Genomic DNA, 21,804 nt, shown 5'->3' on the forward strand with positions numbered 1-21,804 from the left:
ATTTTTTTAAAAAATGCAAGCATAAGGCATTATTGTGTAAAGTTTGGTATGTGATTTTGCAGACATAAAGAGCTCTCTTTAATAACATTGCATTATATAGCAATTACATTGCATTGCTGTGCACAATTGGCTGTTGCTTTTGTCTACACAAAAAATACACAGTCATTAGACTTCACAGTAAAATCCTGTAAAGTGCTTTGAGATGTCTCGACGATATGATAAGGCACTATATCAAATGCATGGATTATTATTATATACTGTTTCTTTCTATATTAATGTATACTGGGGGAAAATCCACTCCAGTAAATCTTATTTTATCACTACAACTATTGAAGACTCTTGGTTGAAACATCGTATGTTTATTATTTGTGCTTTCTGTGGTATTTTTTCTGCTGATTTAGTTTAAAGTCAACATCAGTTTATTGACTGAACTCAATATCACATTTGCACCACATTGTTAAATTATAACCCAAAACTCCAATTGATATTGACCAAAAAGCCACAATTGGTTTACAGTTATAATGATTTGATGATAGTATATAAATTTGAGATAAATTTATATTACTATCATCAAATCAATTTTTAAATTGTAAAACCACCATTTATTTTTATTTTTACCAATTGATAACTTAAATGATGTATTATTCCTTTGGGGTTTCCCTTATCTAATATATATAAATATAAAATATATAACCTATTAATGCAGTTAGGTATATATCTGCATTAATAAGTTATGCAATATGTGTGTATGTATGTTGAATGCATTAATTGGTGTACATGGTAATTTGCTGTTCCATTCATGGATCTATTTTCAATGCATTGTAAAAATGTGTTCAGGTTGTTTCAATTTAGTAGCTCAAGTTGTTTCATTGAGTTTGAGAATATACTGTAAAGTTAATTGACTTATGTTTTTTGGGCGAAACGTGGCAGTTAATTGCACACAGCAGTGTCCCAGAATATACTGTTTCAGTTTTAAGCGAATCTGAAATGTTGATCGTGTGATGATTATAGAGATCAATTGTCAAAACACCATTTCATATTTCAGAAAAACAAATCCCAGTTTTTCCTCGGGATAGGAAAGAGAGGTGCTAATCTTTAACCTTCAAAGTTAAACAGATTTTCTTTTTGAAACAGATGTCAAGCTGAATTTTAACCAGAATGGTTTGAAGAAGCTTCATTTTCACCCTGTACACATGCACTGTAAATATTTTTGTAACCTTTAGCTGACATTAAGTCACAGAATTTTATTGCTTTGACACAAACAGCTCAAATCTCTATGGCTGCTGAGAATACAAAATATGTTTACCTCCAATTAAAAAAAAGCTAATTTGGTCGCAGCAAAATAAGACAACAACAAATTGCATTTGTTTAGCGCCTTTCATGTCGGGAGGATGTCCCAAAGTGTTGGACAGTCAAGTGTTACCTATGTTACAAAGTTTTGTAAGTTGATTCCAGTTAGTTATATAAGTGATACAAATGATTTTGACTTAAAAATTACACATGCATGTTAGTGATCGATACCACATTATCCCTTAAACTGTTGTAGGTAATCAACACCACTGAGCCCAAACACAGGAATTGCAACCTGGATTCAGAAAGTATTCAGATAAAACAAACCATAGAGTAGTCTCTATATTCTGATGTTTTAGTTAGATGTTAAAAATCCCATTGTATCTATTTCGAAAAAATGCAAATGTTCTGGTCAATACAATTGCTCCCTCATCCAAATTTACCAAAACAGAATGTTTCTTCATCTCTGCTGCTCCAGTGTTTTCCTTCAGGTCACTATATTACAGAATGATTCAGTAGTATGAAGTACATTGAGACATTTTCATGTAGTAAGGCAATAGATCAAATAGAAGTATTTTATTGTTATTTATTATTGCTGATTAAACGGAGACCATTGCATCTTTTGTTTTAATGGACATGTCATTACCACTGAACATCTGATTTTGCAGTAGGTTGCCAACAGGGAAGACAATTCCCTATCAATGCTTTTTTTTAGGAGAAAGTATTTATGTGAATGATTATCAGTCAAGTTGTTTTAAACGCAATTGGGATTGTGCATTTCCTCACCCCCCCCCCCACCCCCCCCCCCACCCAAAAAAAAAAGCTTGGCTTTAATTAAATGCACTGGGAGTAGGTGTGTAGCCTAGCGCATTGGTAGCACTCTCACCTCTGAATCAAAAGGTTGTGGGTTCAAGCCCCCCGTCGAGACTTGGAATCACATAGTCAAAATTCCAATACAGTGCTGGAGGTATGTTGCATTGTCGAGGTGCCGTCCTTCAGATGAGACGCAAAGCCGAGGTCCCATTTGCCTATTTGGCTGGATGTTAAAGATCCCATAGCACTATTCGAAAAGAGAACAATCCCCCAAATAAAATTAGTCACTCATTCCATGGCTGTTTGTAGGGCATTGCTATGTGCAACCAGTTGCTGCGTTTCACCCACAAAATACCGAAACAGTCCACTTTACAGTATATCCTGTGACGTTCTTTGACACATCTCAACAATGTGCTGTCAAGTGCAAGGATCAATTACTGGTGAGTTGTTTGCTTTCAAATCATCTCTATTATTCAGTGTAGTGAATTACATATAAAAATCCTGGCAAAAACCTCATTGAAAATTCCTTCATTTAGCTAGTTTGTTTATTGAACATGGTATGCATGTTTCTTCACTTATGAATAAACTTAACACATTTTCTGTGGTTTTATTGTACAATTGTATCATTAAATGTTGCATAACGTTGCAGACTAAGGACAAAGAAATGTCTTGTCTCATTATGGTGTGCTGCAATTAAAACAACTTTTATCTTTCTGAATTGATCTTACTCTCATTAGAAATTGAGATAAACTTGAATGTATCAAGTAAGGTTTAAACTTTGTTTAAGAACCTTCTTCTAATGTGACTTTGTCTTGTGTTTGTAGTTTACGTATAATCGTACCGATGAAACATGAAGTGTTTAAAGAAATTACGATCAGGAAGATTAAGAGTACCAGTCTGTTGATGCCAATAGGGAAAATGATTTTATCACTTGTAAGTGTACAATTATAATTACAAGTGATTGTTCGGTGGATTTATTTGGAGGATTATTAAAGAGCTAATAATAGAAATATTTTATATATTATCAGTATATAAATGGCACTCTACAAAAAGCGAAGGGAGTTTCTCCCAATGCACTGGCCAACAATCCTCCAAATAAAATTGGTAACTCTCTTCATGGCTGTTTGTGGGCCCAATGGCTGCCAGTTTGTCCCATAAATTTACAGTAAAGTCCTGTGAAGCATCTTGAAACATTGTGATGATTTGATAACATCTCATCCAAGGATCATAACAAGCTTAGCAATGTTCTTTAAAAAATCTGTTGCCTTGAATCTTAAAATAAGTGGGATTGGGTAAACAAAAACTGTTTCTTCTTAAGCCATATTTCATCCTTACTTAATTATTGTATCCACTAAGAGATAGGCCATTTTCCCTGTCAACATTAACAGACTGCTACTCTTGATCTTCCTAATAACACTATATCCTGTATTTATCTCAATATTACTTCTGAGTACAGATAACATAGTCTTTAATCTTAAATATTTGGAGGAGTTTACCTTTAAGATAGATCCAAAGAAATTGAGTGCTGCCTGTGAGACTTCCTCGCTCCCTCTTTCTCTCACTCGTGCCGTTTTGAAAGCTTATGACAGTTCAACTGAAATTGAAGTGAAATTGCTGTGTTTCGCCCACAAATATACAGTCAATTCACTTGACAGTATAGTCTGTGAAGCGCTTTGAGGCGTCTCAAAGATGTGAAAATCACTATATCAAATGCAAGGATTACTATTATTATTTATGATAATTTGATTCAGTTCCCAGTGGGGATTTGATTGAGATTGGACTACTGATCTAATTGTGTAAATAATATTCGCGTTTTTTTGTCTGAATTTTAATTTATGTTGAACTGCAGCATTAAACATTCAGTTTAACTGGATATTTCTGAACAAGAAATACTTCATGCAATAAAAAATGTATACCTTAAGTATTAATCATGATTAATTCCCATCACACAGAGGATACAGTTCAAGATCCTGGTCCTCACCTTCAAAGCCCTCCACGGTCTTGTTCCCCCCTACCTCTCCGACCTCCTAACCCCCTACCACCCTGTTCGCTCCCTCCGCTCAGCGGGCTCCAGACTGCTTCATATTTCCCGTCTTGCTAACCCCACTATCAACAGGCGGGCCTTCTGCCACTCTACCTCCACCCTCTGGAACTCCATCCCGCAGCCCCTCCGTCTTGCCCCTCCCTCACCATGTTCAAGAATCACCTCAAGACCCTCCTCTTTGACCGTGCTTTCGATCTCCCTGCTTCCCCCCCCTGCCCTCCTTCCTCCCCGACCCTCAGCTCAGGTCTGTAACTCTGTCTGTCCAGCACCTTGGGTCATCCTCCCAACGTGAAAGGTGCCATACAAATGTAATTTTGTTGTTGTTAAAGCTTCCTACCTAAAACATCTTGTTATTTAATGCATACTTTCCTAGGTTGCTTTCACAGTTCTGTTCGATCTGGAAGCCCTTGTGAAAATCTGGTGTTTAGGATTCACTGGATACATCAGTTCATCTCTTCACAAATTTGAATCGCTCCTTGTAGTGGGGACTACTCTACACATTTATCCAGATCTCTATCATTCCCAATTTACCTATTTTCAGGTATGTGGTAAATAGATTATTGTAAAACTGAATTAAAAATATGATGTGAATGTTTAAAAGCAAAATGTTTATGCATTAAATTCCTTATAAAGTGATATGAGTGAAAAATGGAACATTATATAACAGATTCAGTGTGACTTGGTAAAGTTTGAAAACCCTATTGCCATCCAATATTCTGATATAAAAAAATTGATATGCAAGTTTCTGTCCAGTTGAAATTGTGTGTTGTGGCGTCAGCTGTAACCCCAGGGAACATTATTCATAAAAGTTGAACCTTACAGCCTCTGTTATGTATATTCTTGATGAGGATATTGTACATGCAATTTATACCCAGTGGTATCATCCTTTACTTTTTCTTACTAATTAATTTAATTTCTCAGATTGTTACAGTTTATTTTGGAGCTGCCTCACAGGTTTTATTGTCATCAGAGTTTTGAATTTTTCTATTCCCCAGTCTACATAATTCCTTCCATTCTCCCAGGAAGGTTACCCAGCCTTATAGGTTTGCATCTCTGGAATATTAAAAATTGGGATCAGCAAAATAAGTCCCAATAAATTGGTAGATGCAGGAAATTATAGTTCTTTTTAAAATATATTTTTGGTTATTTCCTGAAGCTGTTTTTCGTTTCAGATTAGCTTTATCAGTTATTGTTTGATTCAACAACAACCACAACAAAATTACATTGTAGAGTGTCTTTCACGTCGGGAGGATGTCCCAAGGCGCTGATTCATTGTTGGCGCTTGAGAAATTCTCTGATGTTTTTACCCAATTCCATGTTAACTATCCGATACACCAGTAATTTCTCATAGGAAAAGAAATAGAATCACTGGTTAGGACCTCTGATCTCCAGTAGCAGCTTCATGCCCCACATAAAACTTGAGATCATAGTCCAGGTTAATAATCCAGTGCAGTACTGGGAAAGTGCTACATTGTCAGAGGTGTTAACCTTTAGATTAGGTGTTAAACCAAGGTTCCATCTACCTGTTCAGGTGGGCATTAAAATCCCATTCTACTATTCGAAAAGAGAAGAGAGTTTCTGCCAGTGTCATGGCCAACATTCCTCTAGATAAATTGGTCATTCACTTCAAGGCTGTGTGGAGCCTCACAAGATGAAGAATTTGATAATATTCTTTCAGAATACCCACCCTATCACCCTCCCATTACAGCATCTATCTGTTTCTTAAATGAGTCCAGCATCCTGTCCTCACTACACTTGTTGGTAATTCATTCGAGTTTTTAACTACCCTCTATACAAAAAAATACTTCCTGGTGTATGTTCTGAAACTGCCGTTTATAACCCTGAACCTGTGCCCTTTTGTTTTGTTGCCTTGGGTATCTGAAACTATTGTTCTGGATTTACAGCCTCAATCCCACTTTTTTTCTTTTCAAGACTGAAGCATCCTAATTTATCTAATAATTTCTTAATAGCATATTCATCTAATAGCAGCAATCATCCTCATTGGGGGCCTCTTTACACATACTGCTTATTGGGATACCCACTTAACCCCACAAGATAAATCAAAGTTAACAGAGTATCTTCCTAACCCACTCCGATATCATTACCCTCTTGATGTAAAGTGCAGTGGGTGCAACAGAGTGACATTGGGCATCGGTGAACCAGTTAATAAATTGATATCAACAGGGCAAAAATTCCACTTACAGCTGCTCACAGTAGGGTCAGCTGACAGCAGAAATGCAAAATGACATGAAGGGATACAGAAGGACAAGAAAATTTAAATAATTGAACCTTTAACCCTTTCGCTGATGCAAATCTACGTTATAGGTGTGAACAAATAAACAGCATACAATTCTAAGCTATATTTCTGTGTCCTTGTTATTTTCATTTTATTTAAACAACATTTTAACCAGGTGGCATTTTGTAAAATAAATTAGTGCAATTCAATAAGAATTTTATTGAAGTGAAAATGTGCAATCCCTGGAACTACCAGTAAAATTACCAATACTTAGAGAACCTTTACCGTAACTAGAATGTCACACCAGGGTTAATCTGTACAATAGAATGTCGAAATGTAATAGCTTTTCTGTTTTTTATTGCCTTGTCCTGGAGGGTTTTTTTTGTTTAAATTTTTCTCCTTATCTTCTGAAGACTGACTCCTTCTAAGGTTTAATTCTATGTGTGCTCTATTCCGCTGATACCTTGCCCAAGTGGTTATTTGGTTGTATGTCAAAAAAATAGTATTGTTTTTAAATCAGTTATTGGTTCTGTTTTTAATAACATTTTTACAGGAAATAGCTTCTGTGCTTAAATATGATTAAGAATAGTTGTTGGATTGAACAGCTCCTGCACCAATCTTCCAAAGAGTGTGAGCTTAAGTGTTATTCGACCATGAATTCAATTCTGTCCTCCCTGCTGTGCACACATTGATACTCTTTTCAGCAGAATTTACTGCATAATGGATAGGATGGTCCGAGTTGGGTAAGCAGCGGGAAGCTTACCAGTCAGTGTTCAAAAAGGCAAGTTGCACAATATTAGCTGGTCAAATTTCAACAGTACCCAAACTTGCACACTCTGGAGTCAGAAAACCTTGGCTCTTGACAACCTGTAGTAATGTATCAACTTATCACAATAAAATTATATGTTTTTAGTTTGATCATAAGAAAATCAATTCAAGCCTACCATTTTCTCAATAAGCATCAAGCTGTATCTTAAATGAGTCCAGTGTCCTGGTCTAAAGCTTCCTTTCTAGTTACCCCCTGATCTAGCTGGCCATTGTCCTTTGTGCAAAGCAGTCATTTCTGATGTCTGCCCTAAATTGCTTTTTGCAACCCTAAACCTGTCACCTTTTGTCCTGCTTTGACATTCCTGAAGGTTTGAGTTTCTCATCATATTCTGATTTGCTAAAAGCACTGCTGGAAGATGAACAGACCACAAAAAACATATAACTCCAGTTGACTTGTACAGAACACCGTAACATTTCAAAGAAAATTATTCTATTTTTCGTATAATTGTATTGATTAGGAAAGGTGGGAAAGGATTAGGAAAAATTCAAAGGAAAGGTGAGATGTTACTTCACAGGTGGTTGTTGTGTAAATTAACATTGCCTAATTTCAAAGCTGTGCCATCCACCTTTATAATGAACCTAGTCAGTGACTGTAGTCCTCTGCTACAATAATACCTCAAAAGCCAGCAAGAGGAAAATATGTCCCATCACTACAAGCACAGCTTTTACCAACTGAACTCGAATGATAATAGTTTCAAAGCCCATGGGATTTGGGAGTCATGTTACATTTAAATTTATACATATATTTATTTTTATAGTTAGACAAGTGGGAATGGTATGAAAACTGATATCAGCGCCTTGGGTAGTCCTCCCGATGTGAAAGGCACTTTACAAATGTAATTTTGTTGTTGTTGTTGATGTAGAATCCTTGAAAAACACAGGGTCAGTGGGTTCATTATAAAGGTGGATGGCACAGCTTTGAAATTAGGCAATGTTTATTTACACAACAACCACCTGTGAAGTAACATCTCACCTTTACTGGGAGTTGAGGCTCCTCTTGAAACTATAGAAGCCACCTTTAGATGACCTCACCAGAGAATCAGGTGACAAACTGATCCTTGGCAATTGAGAATATTTGGTTTGTGGTAATAAATGTGAAAATAATGATATTATTTTTCTAATATAGGCATGAAAGTACAATGAACAGGAAATAGTCTCCCAGAATAGAAGATTCAGCCTCTCTGCCCCCACCCTATGGAACTCCATTCCACATTCCCTTTGCCTCGCTCCCTCCCTTGCTTCCTTTAAGGCGCATCTCAAAAGCCTCCTGTTCGACCGAGCCTTTGGCCACCATCCCTGCCCTCCACCCTTCCCGATCCCGACCCCAGCTCGGGTCCAAATCCCTAATGTCCAGCGCCTTGGGATGTCTTCCTGACGTGAAAGGCACTATACAAATGTAATTTGTATTGTTTAAAGAGTTGCTTATCTCTCTCTAACAATAGGTTTGGGGTTTACTCAGGAGTACAAATTTAGAGAAGAATAAATAAACATAAATAAAAAATATCTGCCTTCCACTTATAGAACAAGATGATTGAAAATCTTTGAAAGTTAAATAAAGAAAAATAAAAAATGCATGGGTTATTATAAATTATTCCAAAATGAGGACAGCAATAATATAATAGTAATAATGCTTGCATTTGTTTTAGCACCTTAATACATCTTTGAGACGTCACAAAGGGCTTCACAGAATATACTGTAGTGGAGTCCTGTGGCTCAGTGGTTAGAGCACTCGCTTTGCAAGCGAGAGACCTGAGTTCAATTCCAGGCAGGGCGAAACCTTGGGCAAGTTTCCTTACTCCACATGCCTAATAATAATCCCTCCAAAAACCAAAAACAATAATAAATTGGTCATTTTCAATCTACGACTGTTTGTGGGACATTGCTGTGCGCAATTGGCTGCCGCGTTTGCCCACAAATATACAGTCAATTCACTTTACAGTGTGTTCTGTGAAGCGCTTTGGGACGTCCTCCTGACGTGAAAAGCGCTATATCAAATGCAAGGATTATTATTATTATTATTAAAGTGAATTGACTATTTTGTGGGTGAAACGCAGCAGTCAATTGATAATTACTAAATTAAGAATAAGTAAGACATTGAAACGTTTGTAGGGAGAGATCTTTTAGAATATATTTTTCAACCGTATTGGATAACTGTGTGTTCAAGCACAATTCAAATTGTTTTCAAGGATAAATTAAATTGACAGTTGTTTGATTAAGTTATTGAAATAAATAATATATAATTTGGTAGGAATGGATCAAAATTAATTGGTGTCCTCGTCTTTCTTCCTATTAGGTGCTAAGGGTTGTTCGTCTGATCAAAATTTCTCCAGCTTTAGAAGACTTTGTATACAAGATATTTGGACCAGGAAAGAAGCTTGGCAGTTTGGTGATCTTCACAGCTAGCCTTTTGATCGTAATGTCCTCCATTAGTTTACAGATGTTCTGTTTTGTGGAAGAACTTGATCGGTTTACAACCTTTCCAAGGGTCAGTACTTTTAAATAGTTAAATTCCTAGATTTGATGTTGCACCTTTCATGTCAAAGTCTCAAAGTGCTTCACAGGATATATTATAAAGTGTAGTGATTTTATGTATTTTGTAGGTGAATGCAGCAGCTAATTTGTGTACAGCAATTTCTCACAAATGTTACATTAATGGTCAATGATGCTTTATGATTCTGATAGTCAGTCTGGGTCGCAGACTTCTCTGTGATGTTTGATGCTGTTACTTCATTGTTGATAACAGATGCACTTTACAGAAACAGATTTCATAGTTAGCAAAGTATAAACATTCCATCTGTCCACGATGTGACTTGCCATTCTCTGTCCTTGCCATCATGTATCAAGTGCTAAGCAAATGACTAATACCTGCAGCTGAAGCTACAGTGATAAAGTTGTGCACATTTCTTTATATTGTTTGGTAACTGATTCAGTGGGAGGGAGACTGCTACTTTCTGGTCTAATGGTGAATCACGCTTTCATGCTTTCTAGTGGTGTTAATATTGGGAATTAAATCCCTTCTATGGTAAAGTTCTGTATACATTAGATTTTCTTAACAATCCAGTGTAACAATGGGATTTTGTCCCTTGAATATCTTATAGAGCCTTGTGCATTGGCCACTGTGCATATACTTTCAAGTTCAGCTTCATAATATAACTGGTTTGGGATCCTGAAATCAAAGCTAAAATCAAGAAAAAAATGAGTGTCTATCTTTATTAGTACTATCCTGGCATTATTTACAAGCAGTTAACACAAGTCAGTAATTCTTGATCACAATGTCTCTTTAATCCAGAATTTCTTTTAATTGCATAAATTAATTGCAAGCTTATTCTGTTCATTGATTCTTGAAAGTAGGTGAGATTCCAGCAGATAGTGAAAAAGACAGATTGCATCTTTAAAATCCATCTCAGCTCTAATAAGTATCAATGAGTAGGACAAACAGATTTGAAAGGGAAAAATATGTTCACTTACTGTAATTAAACTGCTGTTTCAATTGTGCTCAACAAGCATAATGTCACAGGAATCACATGCCACATTAAATGCTTCCTATTGTTCTAAAGAAATAATGGTTACATTTCGTAGGATAATTTGTCCCATTAGAATTGTGTATCGCCAAAGGCACAACAAGTAGCACCAACCAGAATTTAAACCACTGATTTTGATCATTTAAAAGTGGGCTGACAAAAGGAGATCCAACAACAACAACAAGATTACATTTATATAGCGCCTTTCACGTCGGGAGGACGTCCCTAGGCACTGGACAGCGTACAGCATTTCAGACCTGAGCTGGGGTCAGGGGGGAGAAAGGAGGGGAGGGGAAGGGGGGTGACCAAGGGCATGGTCGAAGAGGATGGTTTTGAGGCGAGACTTGAAGGAGGCTAAGGAGGGGGTGAGGCAGAGTGATTGGGGGATGGAGTTCCAGAGGTTGGGGGCTGAGTGGCTGAAGGCTCTCCCGCCAATGGTGGGGCGGGTGGGTCGGGGGACGCAGAGCAGGCCAGAGCCGGCTGAGCGGAGGGAGCATGTGGGTTGATAGGGGGTTAGGAAGTCGCAGAGGTAGGGTGGGGTGAGGCTGTGGAGAGCTTTGTAGGTGAGAACCAGGATTTTGAACTGAATCCTCTGAATGATAGGGAGCTAATGGAGTCGGGCAAGAATGGAGGAGATGGGTTCACGGAGTTTGGTGCGGTAGAGGACACGGGCTGCAGAGTTCTGGATTATCTGCAGCCTGTGGAGGGAGGAATTGGGAAGGCCGACAAGCAGGGTGTTTGCATATTCGCGCCTGGAGGTGATGAAGGGATGAACAAGAGTTTCAGCGGCCTGAGGGGTGAGGTAGTAGTGGAGTCGGGTGATGTTACGGAGGTGAGGGAAGGCAGAGCGGGTCATGGCTTGGATGTGGGGAAGAAAAGACATTTGAGGGTCGAACAAGACACCTCGGTTCCTGACTGGTGTGGTGAGTTGTGGTGTGAAACCATGGAGGTTGATGCTGCCAGAGCCTGAGGTGCTGAGACGCTGGCGTGAGCCAATCAGGAGGGCCTCAGTCTTGTTCACATTCAACTGTAGGAAATTCGCCCTCATCCAGGACTTGATGTCCGACAGACAGTCTGTCAGGACAGCAGTGGTCCTGGAGTTGAGGGTGGAGACAGAAAGATAGAGTTGGGTGTCATCCGCATACATATGGAAGTTGACCCCATGTCTGCGGATGATGTCACCAAGGGGGAGCATGTAGATATTAAAGAGGAGAGGGCCAAGGACGGAGCCCTGGGGGATGCCACACGTGACAGTGCGGGGGCTGGAGGAGAAACTGTTAGAGGCAACAAAGTGGAGATGGTGAGAGGGATAGGAATCGAGCCAGGCAAGGGCAGAGCCGTGAAGACTGAGTAAAGCGGAGAGGCGGTGTTTGAGGATGGAGTGGTCGACAGTGTTGAAGGCGGCAGAGAGCTCAAGGAGGCAGAGGGAGCCCTGATCACAGATGTTCAGAATATCATTAGTGACTTTGACCAAGGCTGTTTCCGTGCTATGGGCAGTGCGGAAGCCAGATTGGAGGGGTTCAAAGAGGGAACAGCGAGAGAGAAAGGAGCGGAGCTGGGAAACGATGACTCATTCCATAACCTTGGAGAGGAATGGAAGGTTAGAGATGGGGTGGTAGCTGGAGAGTAGGGATGGTCCAGGGAAGGTTCTTTCAGGATGGGGGTGATGACAGCTGTTTTTTAGGTGGGTTGGAACTGAACCGGTTGACAAGGAGAGGTTGATGACGTCGGACAGGAGAGGAGCCAGCTGGTGGAGCTGGGAGATGAGGAGAGAAGTGGGGATGGGATCGAGGGAGCAGGTGGTGGGTTTGAGTTTGTGAACAATCGCGGAGAGGGAGGAGGGAGAGATAGGGTCGATGGAGTATAGGCGGGGATGGGTGGAGGGTGGGTCATGAGGGAGAGGTAATGTAGGGGTGGCTGTGGACGGGGCAGAGGTGGCTGAACGTATCCCCTCGATTTTGGTTTTGAGGAAGTCCAGCATTTCCTCACAGTTGGAGTTTGAGGAGAGGATGGGCGAGGCATGGGAAGGTGGACGGAGGAGACGGTTTGTGGTGGAAAAGAGAAGCCGGGGGTTGTCCTTTGCCTCCAAGATAACCTTGGAGTAGAAGGAGGATTTGGCGGAGGCAAGAGCGCAGCGGAAGTCTTGGTGTGGTGAAGCCAGATCTGCCAATGGACCGTTAGTTTGGAATTGGTCCAGACGCGTTCGGCAGCTCACACTTGTGTCTTGAGGGAACGGAGATCGCTGGTGTACCAGAGGGATTTATAGGAGTATGAGGCGGTGAGGGGGGCAAGGGAACAACAGTGTATTTTATTCGATTATAAGAGAAAAATACGGTACGTTTTCAAAATCAATTATACTAGTGAAGACATTCAGATTAAGAGTCTAGTTTTTTTTTAACTGACCCTTTTAGTTTTAGCCTTTTAGTGCAGCCTTTTATTTGGATCTTTTGACATGTTAAGTACGTAATGAAGAGCAAATGTTCTGTACCTTTCAACTAAAAATACTCTGCCCTAGTAAGCAAATTGTTGGGTACAATGCAGAGATTTACTTAGTCTTTCCACATCATTTTTCTTTGTGAAGGAGTCCTTTTGAAACAGGAAGCTTTCAACTGATGACTAAGAAGCAGCAGCATTTTAAGAGTGATTAAAATAAATTGCTAGGCATCACTACAACCTGCTGTGAAAAGAGCTGAATTACCTGAACATATTTCCAATTTAAAACTGACAGAAGGTTACCAGGTGTTGTAGGTAATTGCAGCATTCCTTTCCTTTTTCCCCCATACAATTCTTCATGGACATTTTGAAATTAGAGGGCAAGGATTTTAGCATGTGTGGAAAATAATAACCTCCCATTTATTTTTCTCTAGGCTTTTATGTCCATGTTCCAGATTATTACGCAGGAAGGATGGGTTGATGTCATGGATCAAACATTGATTGCAGTAGGGCACGTGTGGGCGCCGGTAGTTGCCATTTACTTTATCCTGTACCATCTGTTTGCAACTTTGGTATGTTTGGAATACTGCAAATGTTTTTTGTAGGCTTAATATTAAGTTTCTGTTTTTCCATACTATTACTGAGTATTCCATAGTGTTTTCAGCAGACTTGTTCAGTGGATCTATCTTGCATTCTGCTTCGATTAAATATATGCTACCAGGAAGCTCCAAAAAGGAGTAGTTCAACACCAAAAATATAACCACAAAAGGACATAAAAAGCAATTAGACTAGATATTAGCCCCTAAAAGATTGACTTTTAAATGCAGATTTCTTTTTTTTTAAAAATGCTGGAAATCTGGTCAAAACAGAAAATGCCTAAAATGCACATCAAGTAATTCAGCATCTGCAAGAGAACATTCAGTTTGCCAATCTGTCTTATTAAAATGTAGAATTACCTGCAGTGTTGCCAGTTTCTATGAATGACACTTTAATGTAGTTATTTTATTGTAGGTAAATTATACAATTTTTAAATGTTTTAACTGGAGTAGACCTTTATAACTCTGGCATTAAAAGCTTCTGCTGAAAGTATGTCTAACCGAAGTTGTATTAAATCTGGCTGCTAATGAACAACTTAAGCAATGGATTTGTTTCAAGTGATGGATTCAAAAGTATTTGGAGCAAACATTGGAACCAATTCCAGAGATTCAGTGCGAATATTACTATAGCAAAATCACAAGTTATTATTTTAGTATAAGAAAATCATTTAATAAGCAAATAATATTACAGATAAACTGTTAATTAATTGCTTACTGCATATAAAAACAAATATGAAATAAAATGAGAACCAGTAGTAGAATAGTGTAAGAAGTCAGTACTAACAGATTCAGATTGAATTAAGATTACCACTAAAGGTCACTCATGAAAATAAATGGCTGAATATTGGATTAGGAGTCTGCAATCATGAAAGATTCCAAGTGGAATCAAGAAGCCTAAATTCCATAAATAAGATGATGTTGTGTTAACATTTAAAAGCAGAAAGTATTGCAGAAAATTCTAAACTTCGGTCTTAATTTGAAAAACAGTTCTCTGCAGTTCTTAAAACAAATCAGAATTCAAACTAATACTGAATCTAACAATTTTTATCAACTCTATCATTCTTAAGATTTAAATTAAACTGATGCTGCATGTTAAAGTCCAGGTATTATAAAAGGAACCATACAGGAGGATTCTTGCATTTTGAAGATGTGAAATCAATATTTCTATGAGTCTTCAAATGCTTAGGTGTGCTCTGCAAAAATCATAACCGTTAAATTCAACTTTCCAATCTTGCCATTTGGAAAGTATTTGTAAATCGTTCACTTTTTAATATTTTGCTGTATATATGTTCTCAAATGTACTTTGATGTCAAAGAATTTAAATGTTCTAAAATACTTTTGTATTTTAAATGCACATTTGCAGAATTGGTATTGAGTCCAAAATATGGCCAAATTGATATGATTTATTTTTAATTTAAAATGAACCAAGTGTCCTTTATAAAATGGATGCAATTCTCCTTGCCAACAACAGACTTTCAAAATGATCCTGATATTCTTAGAAGAAGCTTTTGATAGTCATTGAGGAAGGACGTGGCTATAATGTGAAAGGCATTTTATTTGGCTAGACTTGTTGAGCAACAACATTGCTGATGGGAATCTTGGGAATAGCATCATACAAATCTTGGAAATTAACAGGTCCTCAAGCAGATTGCCAGCCAGAACACAGCAACACTGTTCAAAAGTGAAGGACCAAAATAACTATTACAATACAGGGAGTTCCAGGCTCCTTCTGCCGGCTATATTTTACTTATTGTTATTGAAAATAATAATCAATTTATTTAATCCTTAAAATAGCAGCAGTTCTAGTTAAATCCAAGCCTGTATAAGACAACCAATAGCCTGGGATTGTTCATGTTCTCTGCCTTAAAACTATTATCTTAAAATTTAAAATTGTGCAGAAATTTAGAAAATTCTTAAATTCAGTCTCAGTTTAATGTCCAGCTTTCCATACTTTTTTTGAAGATGGTTATTTTAAAGATTTCTTTATGATCTTAAGGCTAAGACGATGAGTAAATTCAGATCGCATACGATTATTGTTTCCCTTTCCACACTGACACTGAAACATATGTGAATACAGTAATAAGGACATTGGAAGACATTTTATTTTTGTAATATTATAAAAGGCACATAAAATATGAATTATTGTATTATACAAGGTGACCATGAAGTCATGAATTTATCCCATTATCTAAAGAAAGTCATGTTATTTTAAGTGTTATCATGGCTTGTTGGTCACCCTGTATATAGTTTCAAAATACAGTCCCAATATATAATTGCAGTTGGTAATCAAATAGCTTTTAAGCTTTATTTAAAATGATATTTGAAGTACTTCAATTTAAGAATCAAATGACCATGTGAAACCTTGCACTTCTGTAGTATTTGTTAATTATATTGTTCCTGAGTATTGTAGGAATCCCTTTAAACAGTCAAGATTTTTAACCACAGTGAAATATCAGGGTTGTTAATATCTTTTATTTATTCTGATAATCTGTTTTAATCACGACTGAGACTAAATACTTGCACCCTATAGGAATCCCAAAGTGAAATGTATTCTTGTTCAATTAGAGAAGTATTACGTACAAATCACAACAGGCAGAGCCCATTAAAATAATAGGCCACCAATGACCAATAAAATCCAAATTCTTCACCATGTCATCAAAATGGTATTGAACTACTAAAAGACTGTTTAAATGCACAGCTTAACAGATTTATTTAACTTAGTTTTATAGCCCCTGAAGTATGTGTTTAGGTTCTTTCGTGGGTTTGAAAAAGTGAAAGCAAATAACATTGCTGGTATTGGTGTCTGTTGAATCTAGCTATGTTTATACTGCTGCTTTACTTTCTGCTGTCATTCTAGGTAATGAAAGCAAAAATAGTAACATTTCCATTTGAGCATGATAATATATCTCTTAAGGCTTTGTGCAATGCATTAGTAATTGTGAAAAGTTTAGTTATTAAGAAAAGTGATGGTTAAACATGCAAATACAGCAGCTGATCTGCACACAAACCACAATAAGATACATCACCAAATGTAATCTTTTTCGGGGTTGAATGAGAAACATTAGCCATGAAATCCGGAAAACTGTGCTCTTTTTGAAATATTGTCGATTGATCTTTAACATTCCTTTCAACAACAACAACAACAAACTTACATTTGTATAGCGCCTTTCACGTCGAGAGGATGTCCCAAGGTGCTGGACAATCAGTGTTTCAGACCCGAGCTGGGGGTTGGGATCGGGGAGGATGGAGGGCAGGGTGTGAAGGAGGGAAGTGGAAAGCACGGTCGAAAAGGAGAGTCTTGAGACAGGTCTTGTAGGAGGCAAAGGAGGGGTGAAGTGGAAGGACTGCTTGATGGAGTTCCAGAGGGTGGGGGCAGAGTGGCTGAAGGCTCGCCCACCAATGGTGGGGCGGGCTAGGCGGGGGACATGGAGCAGGCCGGAGCCCAATGAGCAAAGGGAGCGGGCAGGTTGATTAGGAGATTGTAGAGGTAGGGGGGAGCAAGACCATGGAGGTCTTTGAAAGTGAAGACCAGGATGTTGAACTGTGTCCTCTGTGATAGGAAGCCAGCGGAGTCAGGCGAGAATGGGTGTAATGGGTCGCGGAGCCCGGTGCAGGAGAGGACACAGGCTGCGGAGTTCTGAACCAGAAAAAGAAGATAGTGCCTTATTTTAACATCACAATCCATAGGAAAGCACCCACCAATAATACATTATTGGATTATGCTACACTAGAGTGTCAATTTAGAGTTTGAGCTCAAGTACTGCTGCAGGGCTCAAATTCACAACTGATCTTGTGTATCAACAGGTGTTTCTGAATTAAGAGCAAAATATGCCCTTCGTCATGAATTTTCACAGCATTAACTCTTGTTAGGTAGCTAATTCATATAGATTGCTCTAAATTGACATGCATATTTATGACTTCTGAACAATGAGAAATTTGCCAGGTAAAGGCAAAAAGAAAATCATTTATGCTAAATCTCAGTGATGAATTATGTAGGACATTACACAATTGGACGTTACACTTTTTTATTGTTTCTAAACTGGCTTTAAACTACATCATGGTGGGCAGAATACTGTGAAAAATGCAATTTAAATCCAAAATGAAGGGGACAATTACAGCACTGTACCATTCTATGTGTATGTGGAAACACCCACTGTAGTGCATGTGTAAAGTCATTAGAATTTTATTTTCACAACCACATTCTGACCCAAATTGGACCTCATAATTCATTGGAAGCCTGTGTCATGCACCTAAATACAAAGCAACTTTGCTCCCAATCTTTTTTCCTGTTCTACTACAGTTATTTTGGTTGCAACAGTCATGATTCCCCACATGGGCAAACAGCATTGTCTATTTTCACTGCAGCAGCCTTTCCTTCTGCAGGCAAAGGGGTGCAGGAGAGGAATATTTGTTTCTGCTCCACTGCTGGAAACAAAGTAATGGAATGAGAGTTCTCTCGTTCCTATAGTTAAGAATATAAGTCTGGCCTCCTCTGGGTGGTGTAAAGGAACCACCCAATAGAAGTCAGCCTATATTTATACTGATAAAACGACAATGTCTGTCTGCCTGCCTGTCTGTCTGTGTGCACTTCAAGTAGGATCTCAATAAGCAATTGATGTAGAGACATGATTTATATCTCATCTGAAAGATCTTACATCTGGAAGTGACATGGGCCTGTTTTTTGTCGGGTATCTCCTAGCATTCATGCGTTTTGACCTAAAATGTATTTCAGTTTTGCATTTGTTTGCTGCAATTGCACCTGGTGGCCGCCCATTCAAAGTGGCACTGTGGCATCGTACAGTCACACCTGGTGGCCGCGCTAGCTGACCGTGGCGCTGTGGCATCTTGCTTTGCAGAGCGTGCACGTAGCCAAGCGGTGGCAGGAAAAAAATAAAGAACACAGACGAAGCTAAGCCACAGCAACAACAACAAAATTACATTTTTAAAGCGCCTTTCACATCGAGAGGACGTGCCAGTGAATATAAATTATACATTTATATTTATCATTATGAAGATGCCTAAGCAAAAATCAAACCTTTCAAGGATAAGCAAGTGTGTCTGTCTGTGTGGTAATCTGCATTCCATATCGGATCCTTCGAGCGTAGCTGCAATGGATACAGCTAGTAGGCAATGTGGCTTGAGATTTTATTTCTGGTCTGCGTAAATTGCTAACCTCAGCTGCGCCTCCCCATTACCGAACAAGGAGTCAGAAAAGTCTGCTAGGGGTCCTAATTGTTATCCAATACAACCACCTGCAAAATCTATGTGTGTCAATATTGAATGAGGACAGGGTCAGGTTGAATTGCTGCATAGGCTCACATAAAAATAGGGCGTTTGGCCAAAGACTGCCATAGCTCATGAAACTGGATGCAGTTCTGTATGAGTCAGTGTCTTCAGGTGGAGGGAACACTGGCAAAACAACTGCCATTTTATAAATAAGTAAAATTGTGGTTACATGACCTGATTTCTAGGTGCCAACTTTTAAGTTTCTGAATATAGTCAAACATGCAAAGTCATTAAAATTTAATTATGCAAAGCCAGTTCATACTATGAGGACAAAGTACAGTAAACCCTTGCTTGACTCGTCACTACCACTTAACTCATTATGCTGTCAATATCCTGGATGCTTCACATTGCAAAATATTAGTAAGGGATTCTGCTTTACTTGTCACCCAAGTTTACACATAACTAGTCGCGTTTTAGAAATTGTTGTAAATAGTTGCGATGTAAAATTGATTAGATAACTCATCCTAAAACATAGTGTTTTGCATCGCAGAGGTTTACTGCCCTATCCTGTATCAAGTGCATGTGGTTGGTTTAGGTTATTACATTTAGGCTTGACTTCGACAACTCCCTGTCCTAATCCCAATCCCCTGCACGGGTCCAAATCCCTGATTGTCCAGCTGCCTTGGGAAGTCCTCCCGATGTGAAAGGCGCGATACAAATGTAATGTTGTTGTTGTTGGGCGGAAGACCTCTGCGATGCAAGACACTATGTTTTAGGATGTTGTTGTTGAGCGTGCAAGCATCACAGAGGTCTCCGGTCTATTGGAGGGCTGTGCCGTGGTCGCTCACTGTGCCTCCCACCCTATCCTGTGACACGATATGGCAGGAGGCCATTTGGCACAGCTCTCAAATAGAACAAAGACCTCTGGGTAACTGGTCGCTGAGCTGTTTATTTGCCTTGGAGTGCTGAGTTATCAGGAATTTACTGATTAACAACTCTTGCTAAGTGTGGAAACAGTTATAAGTGTTGTCAGGCAGCTTTTCTACACAAACAAGTACTATATTTTTCCAAAAATATTTTTAATGAAAGATCTGAAGCTGGCCTGTGTTGGACATGACTAGGAGTGCTTTCTGATCTACAAAGGACAAGCAAAATACACAACCAAAAACATAGAATGAAATAAAGAAAATTATTTTTTCAAATTCCCATTTGATTTATTATTGGTGAATATTATGAAAAAATTTATTAGAGGATTTCATCATACTAAATAACTGGAAAAATGTAAATTAAGGATTATTATTCTGACTGAAGTGCATGATGTGCTGGTATTGGGGTAAGGTTGTTGGTACAATAACCACAAATCTATTGAGCCTTTGAAGAACAGAACAATAAGATTTTTAGAATATGTTCTACTTTTACACAACACTTGAATTTGGGATAAATGTGATGAACACGAAATGACATTTTTTTTCACAAGTTGAAGAAATGACTTGAGGATCACATCAGATAAACAAGTGAGAGTTATAGGCTACCTGATGCAGATTGCTTCTTCTTTGCATTCCCATTGTTTGTCAATGTAGAATGTGCTTACATTGACAAACAATATAGGATGTGTAAGAGCTCAGATTTCTGAGTGTGTTTATGTACTCGTATTTTTATCAGTAATTGAATAACAAATGATTATTGTGTTAATAATCATGAAAACATTGTCTAATAAGATTTAAAATTGCTAACAGATCCTTTTGAGCCTGTTCGTTGCTGTCATTTTGGACAATCTTGAGCTGGATGAAGATCTAAAGAAATTGAAACAGGTGAGCTTTTTGCTTATTTATCTGACTTCTTATTCCATTCAGCCTTATATACTGTGCATGAATGTACATTGTGTTCACATTTATTTCTGTTAGTATTACATTATATGTTGATATAATACATTTGTAGATATCTTAACAGACACAAATTACTTTTTCCATAAAATCTTCCATAAGCTTATTCTCTTCCATCTTTTCTATAATCTATTTATACTGGATTGAAAGTTTAGTTTTCTTGAGAAGAATGCAGGAGATGACTATTATGCTTCTACTTTGTCCAATTCTAAATCCCATTCTGTTTACATTATTCATGCAAAATACATTTATGAACTTTTTATTTAATATTGACTCTTGATGTTGAAACTTGAAAGCAGAGTTTAAGTATTCTATAAACTAAGTGAGTAATAATGATATCAACGTTATAGATTGGGGGAGTTATCAGATCCAGTAGTATGAGGGAGTGAAATTAATCTGCGCGATTCAGCAACAATACATGTGCAATTTCATTTTTTTAAAGAAAAATAATTTAAGTCAATTTTATGTGCAGTAAAGCAAGAGTTGATAATTACTTTTAATAATTTTTACATATACAAGTGGCATAGATTTATGTGGCAGTACTTTCTCATTTCAAATCTGCGAGCATATTGTCATCTCTCTAGATCCACTACATTCTGCCAATGTGTTTACTGAAGCTGACCACTAATAGTTCAAGGATGCTGTCAGCGTTTAAAAGGATAGCAAGAGCTTCTTGCGACAATTTTCACATTCATAAAGAATGCACAACCTTCATTGAAGATAGAACGAGTAAACATTAACCACAAGATTCAAAGTAAAATGCCACAGCTGCAAAATTACTTAGTAATTACAGTCGTTTGCATCTGTAAAACAAAGAAAAATCATCTTTGCATACAAAGTTTCTGGAAAAGTTTCAGGAAATGATGTGTCATGGATCCAAGCTTTGTGGTTAAGAGCTTTTGTGTGGTGTTCAACAACAACTTGCAATAATATA

General features: G+C 38.1%; 1 protein-coding gene across 1 annotated transcript in view; it reads left to right on the forward strand.

The window, feature by feature from the left end:
- nalcn (sodium leak channel, non-selective) overlaps positions 1-21,804 on the forward strand; it is a 211,259-nt gene that overhangs the window by 104,429 nt on the left and 85,026 nt on the right. Inside the window, exons 12-15 of the mRNA XM_007887033.2 lie at positions 4,521-4,688; positions 9,505-9,696; positions 13,600-13,737; positions 20,724-20,798. Of these exons, the coding sequence (XP_007885224.1) occupies positions 4,521-4,688; positions 9,505-9,696; positions 13,600-13,737; positions 20,724-20,798 (573 nt within the window). The remainder of the gene's footprint in view (positions 1-4,520; positions 4,689-9,504; positions 9,697-13,599; positions 13,738-20,723; positions 20,799-21,804) is intronic.

The sequence above is a fragment of the Callorhinchus milii genome, unplaced genomic scaffold, assembly GCF_018977255.1.
Source record: "Callorhinchus milii isolate IMCB2004 unplaced genomic scaffold, IMCB_Cmil_1.0 Scaffold4, whole genome shotgun sequence".
Taxonomy (NCBI): domain Eukaryota; kingdom Metazoa; phylum Chordata; class Chondrichthyes; order Chimaeriformes; family Callorhinchidae; genus Callorhinchus; species Callorhinchus milii.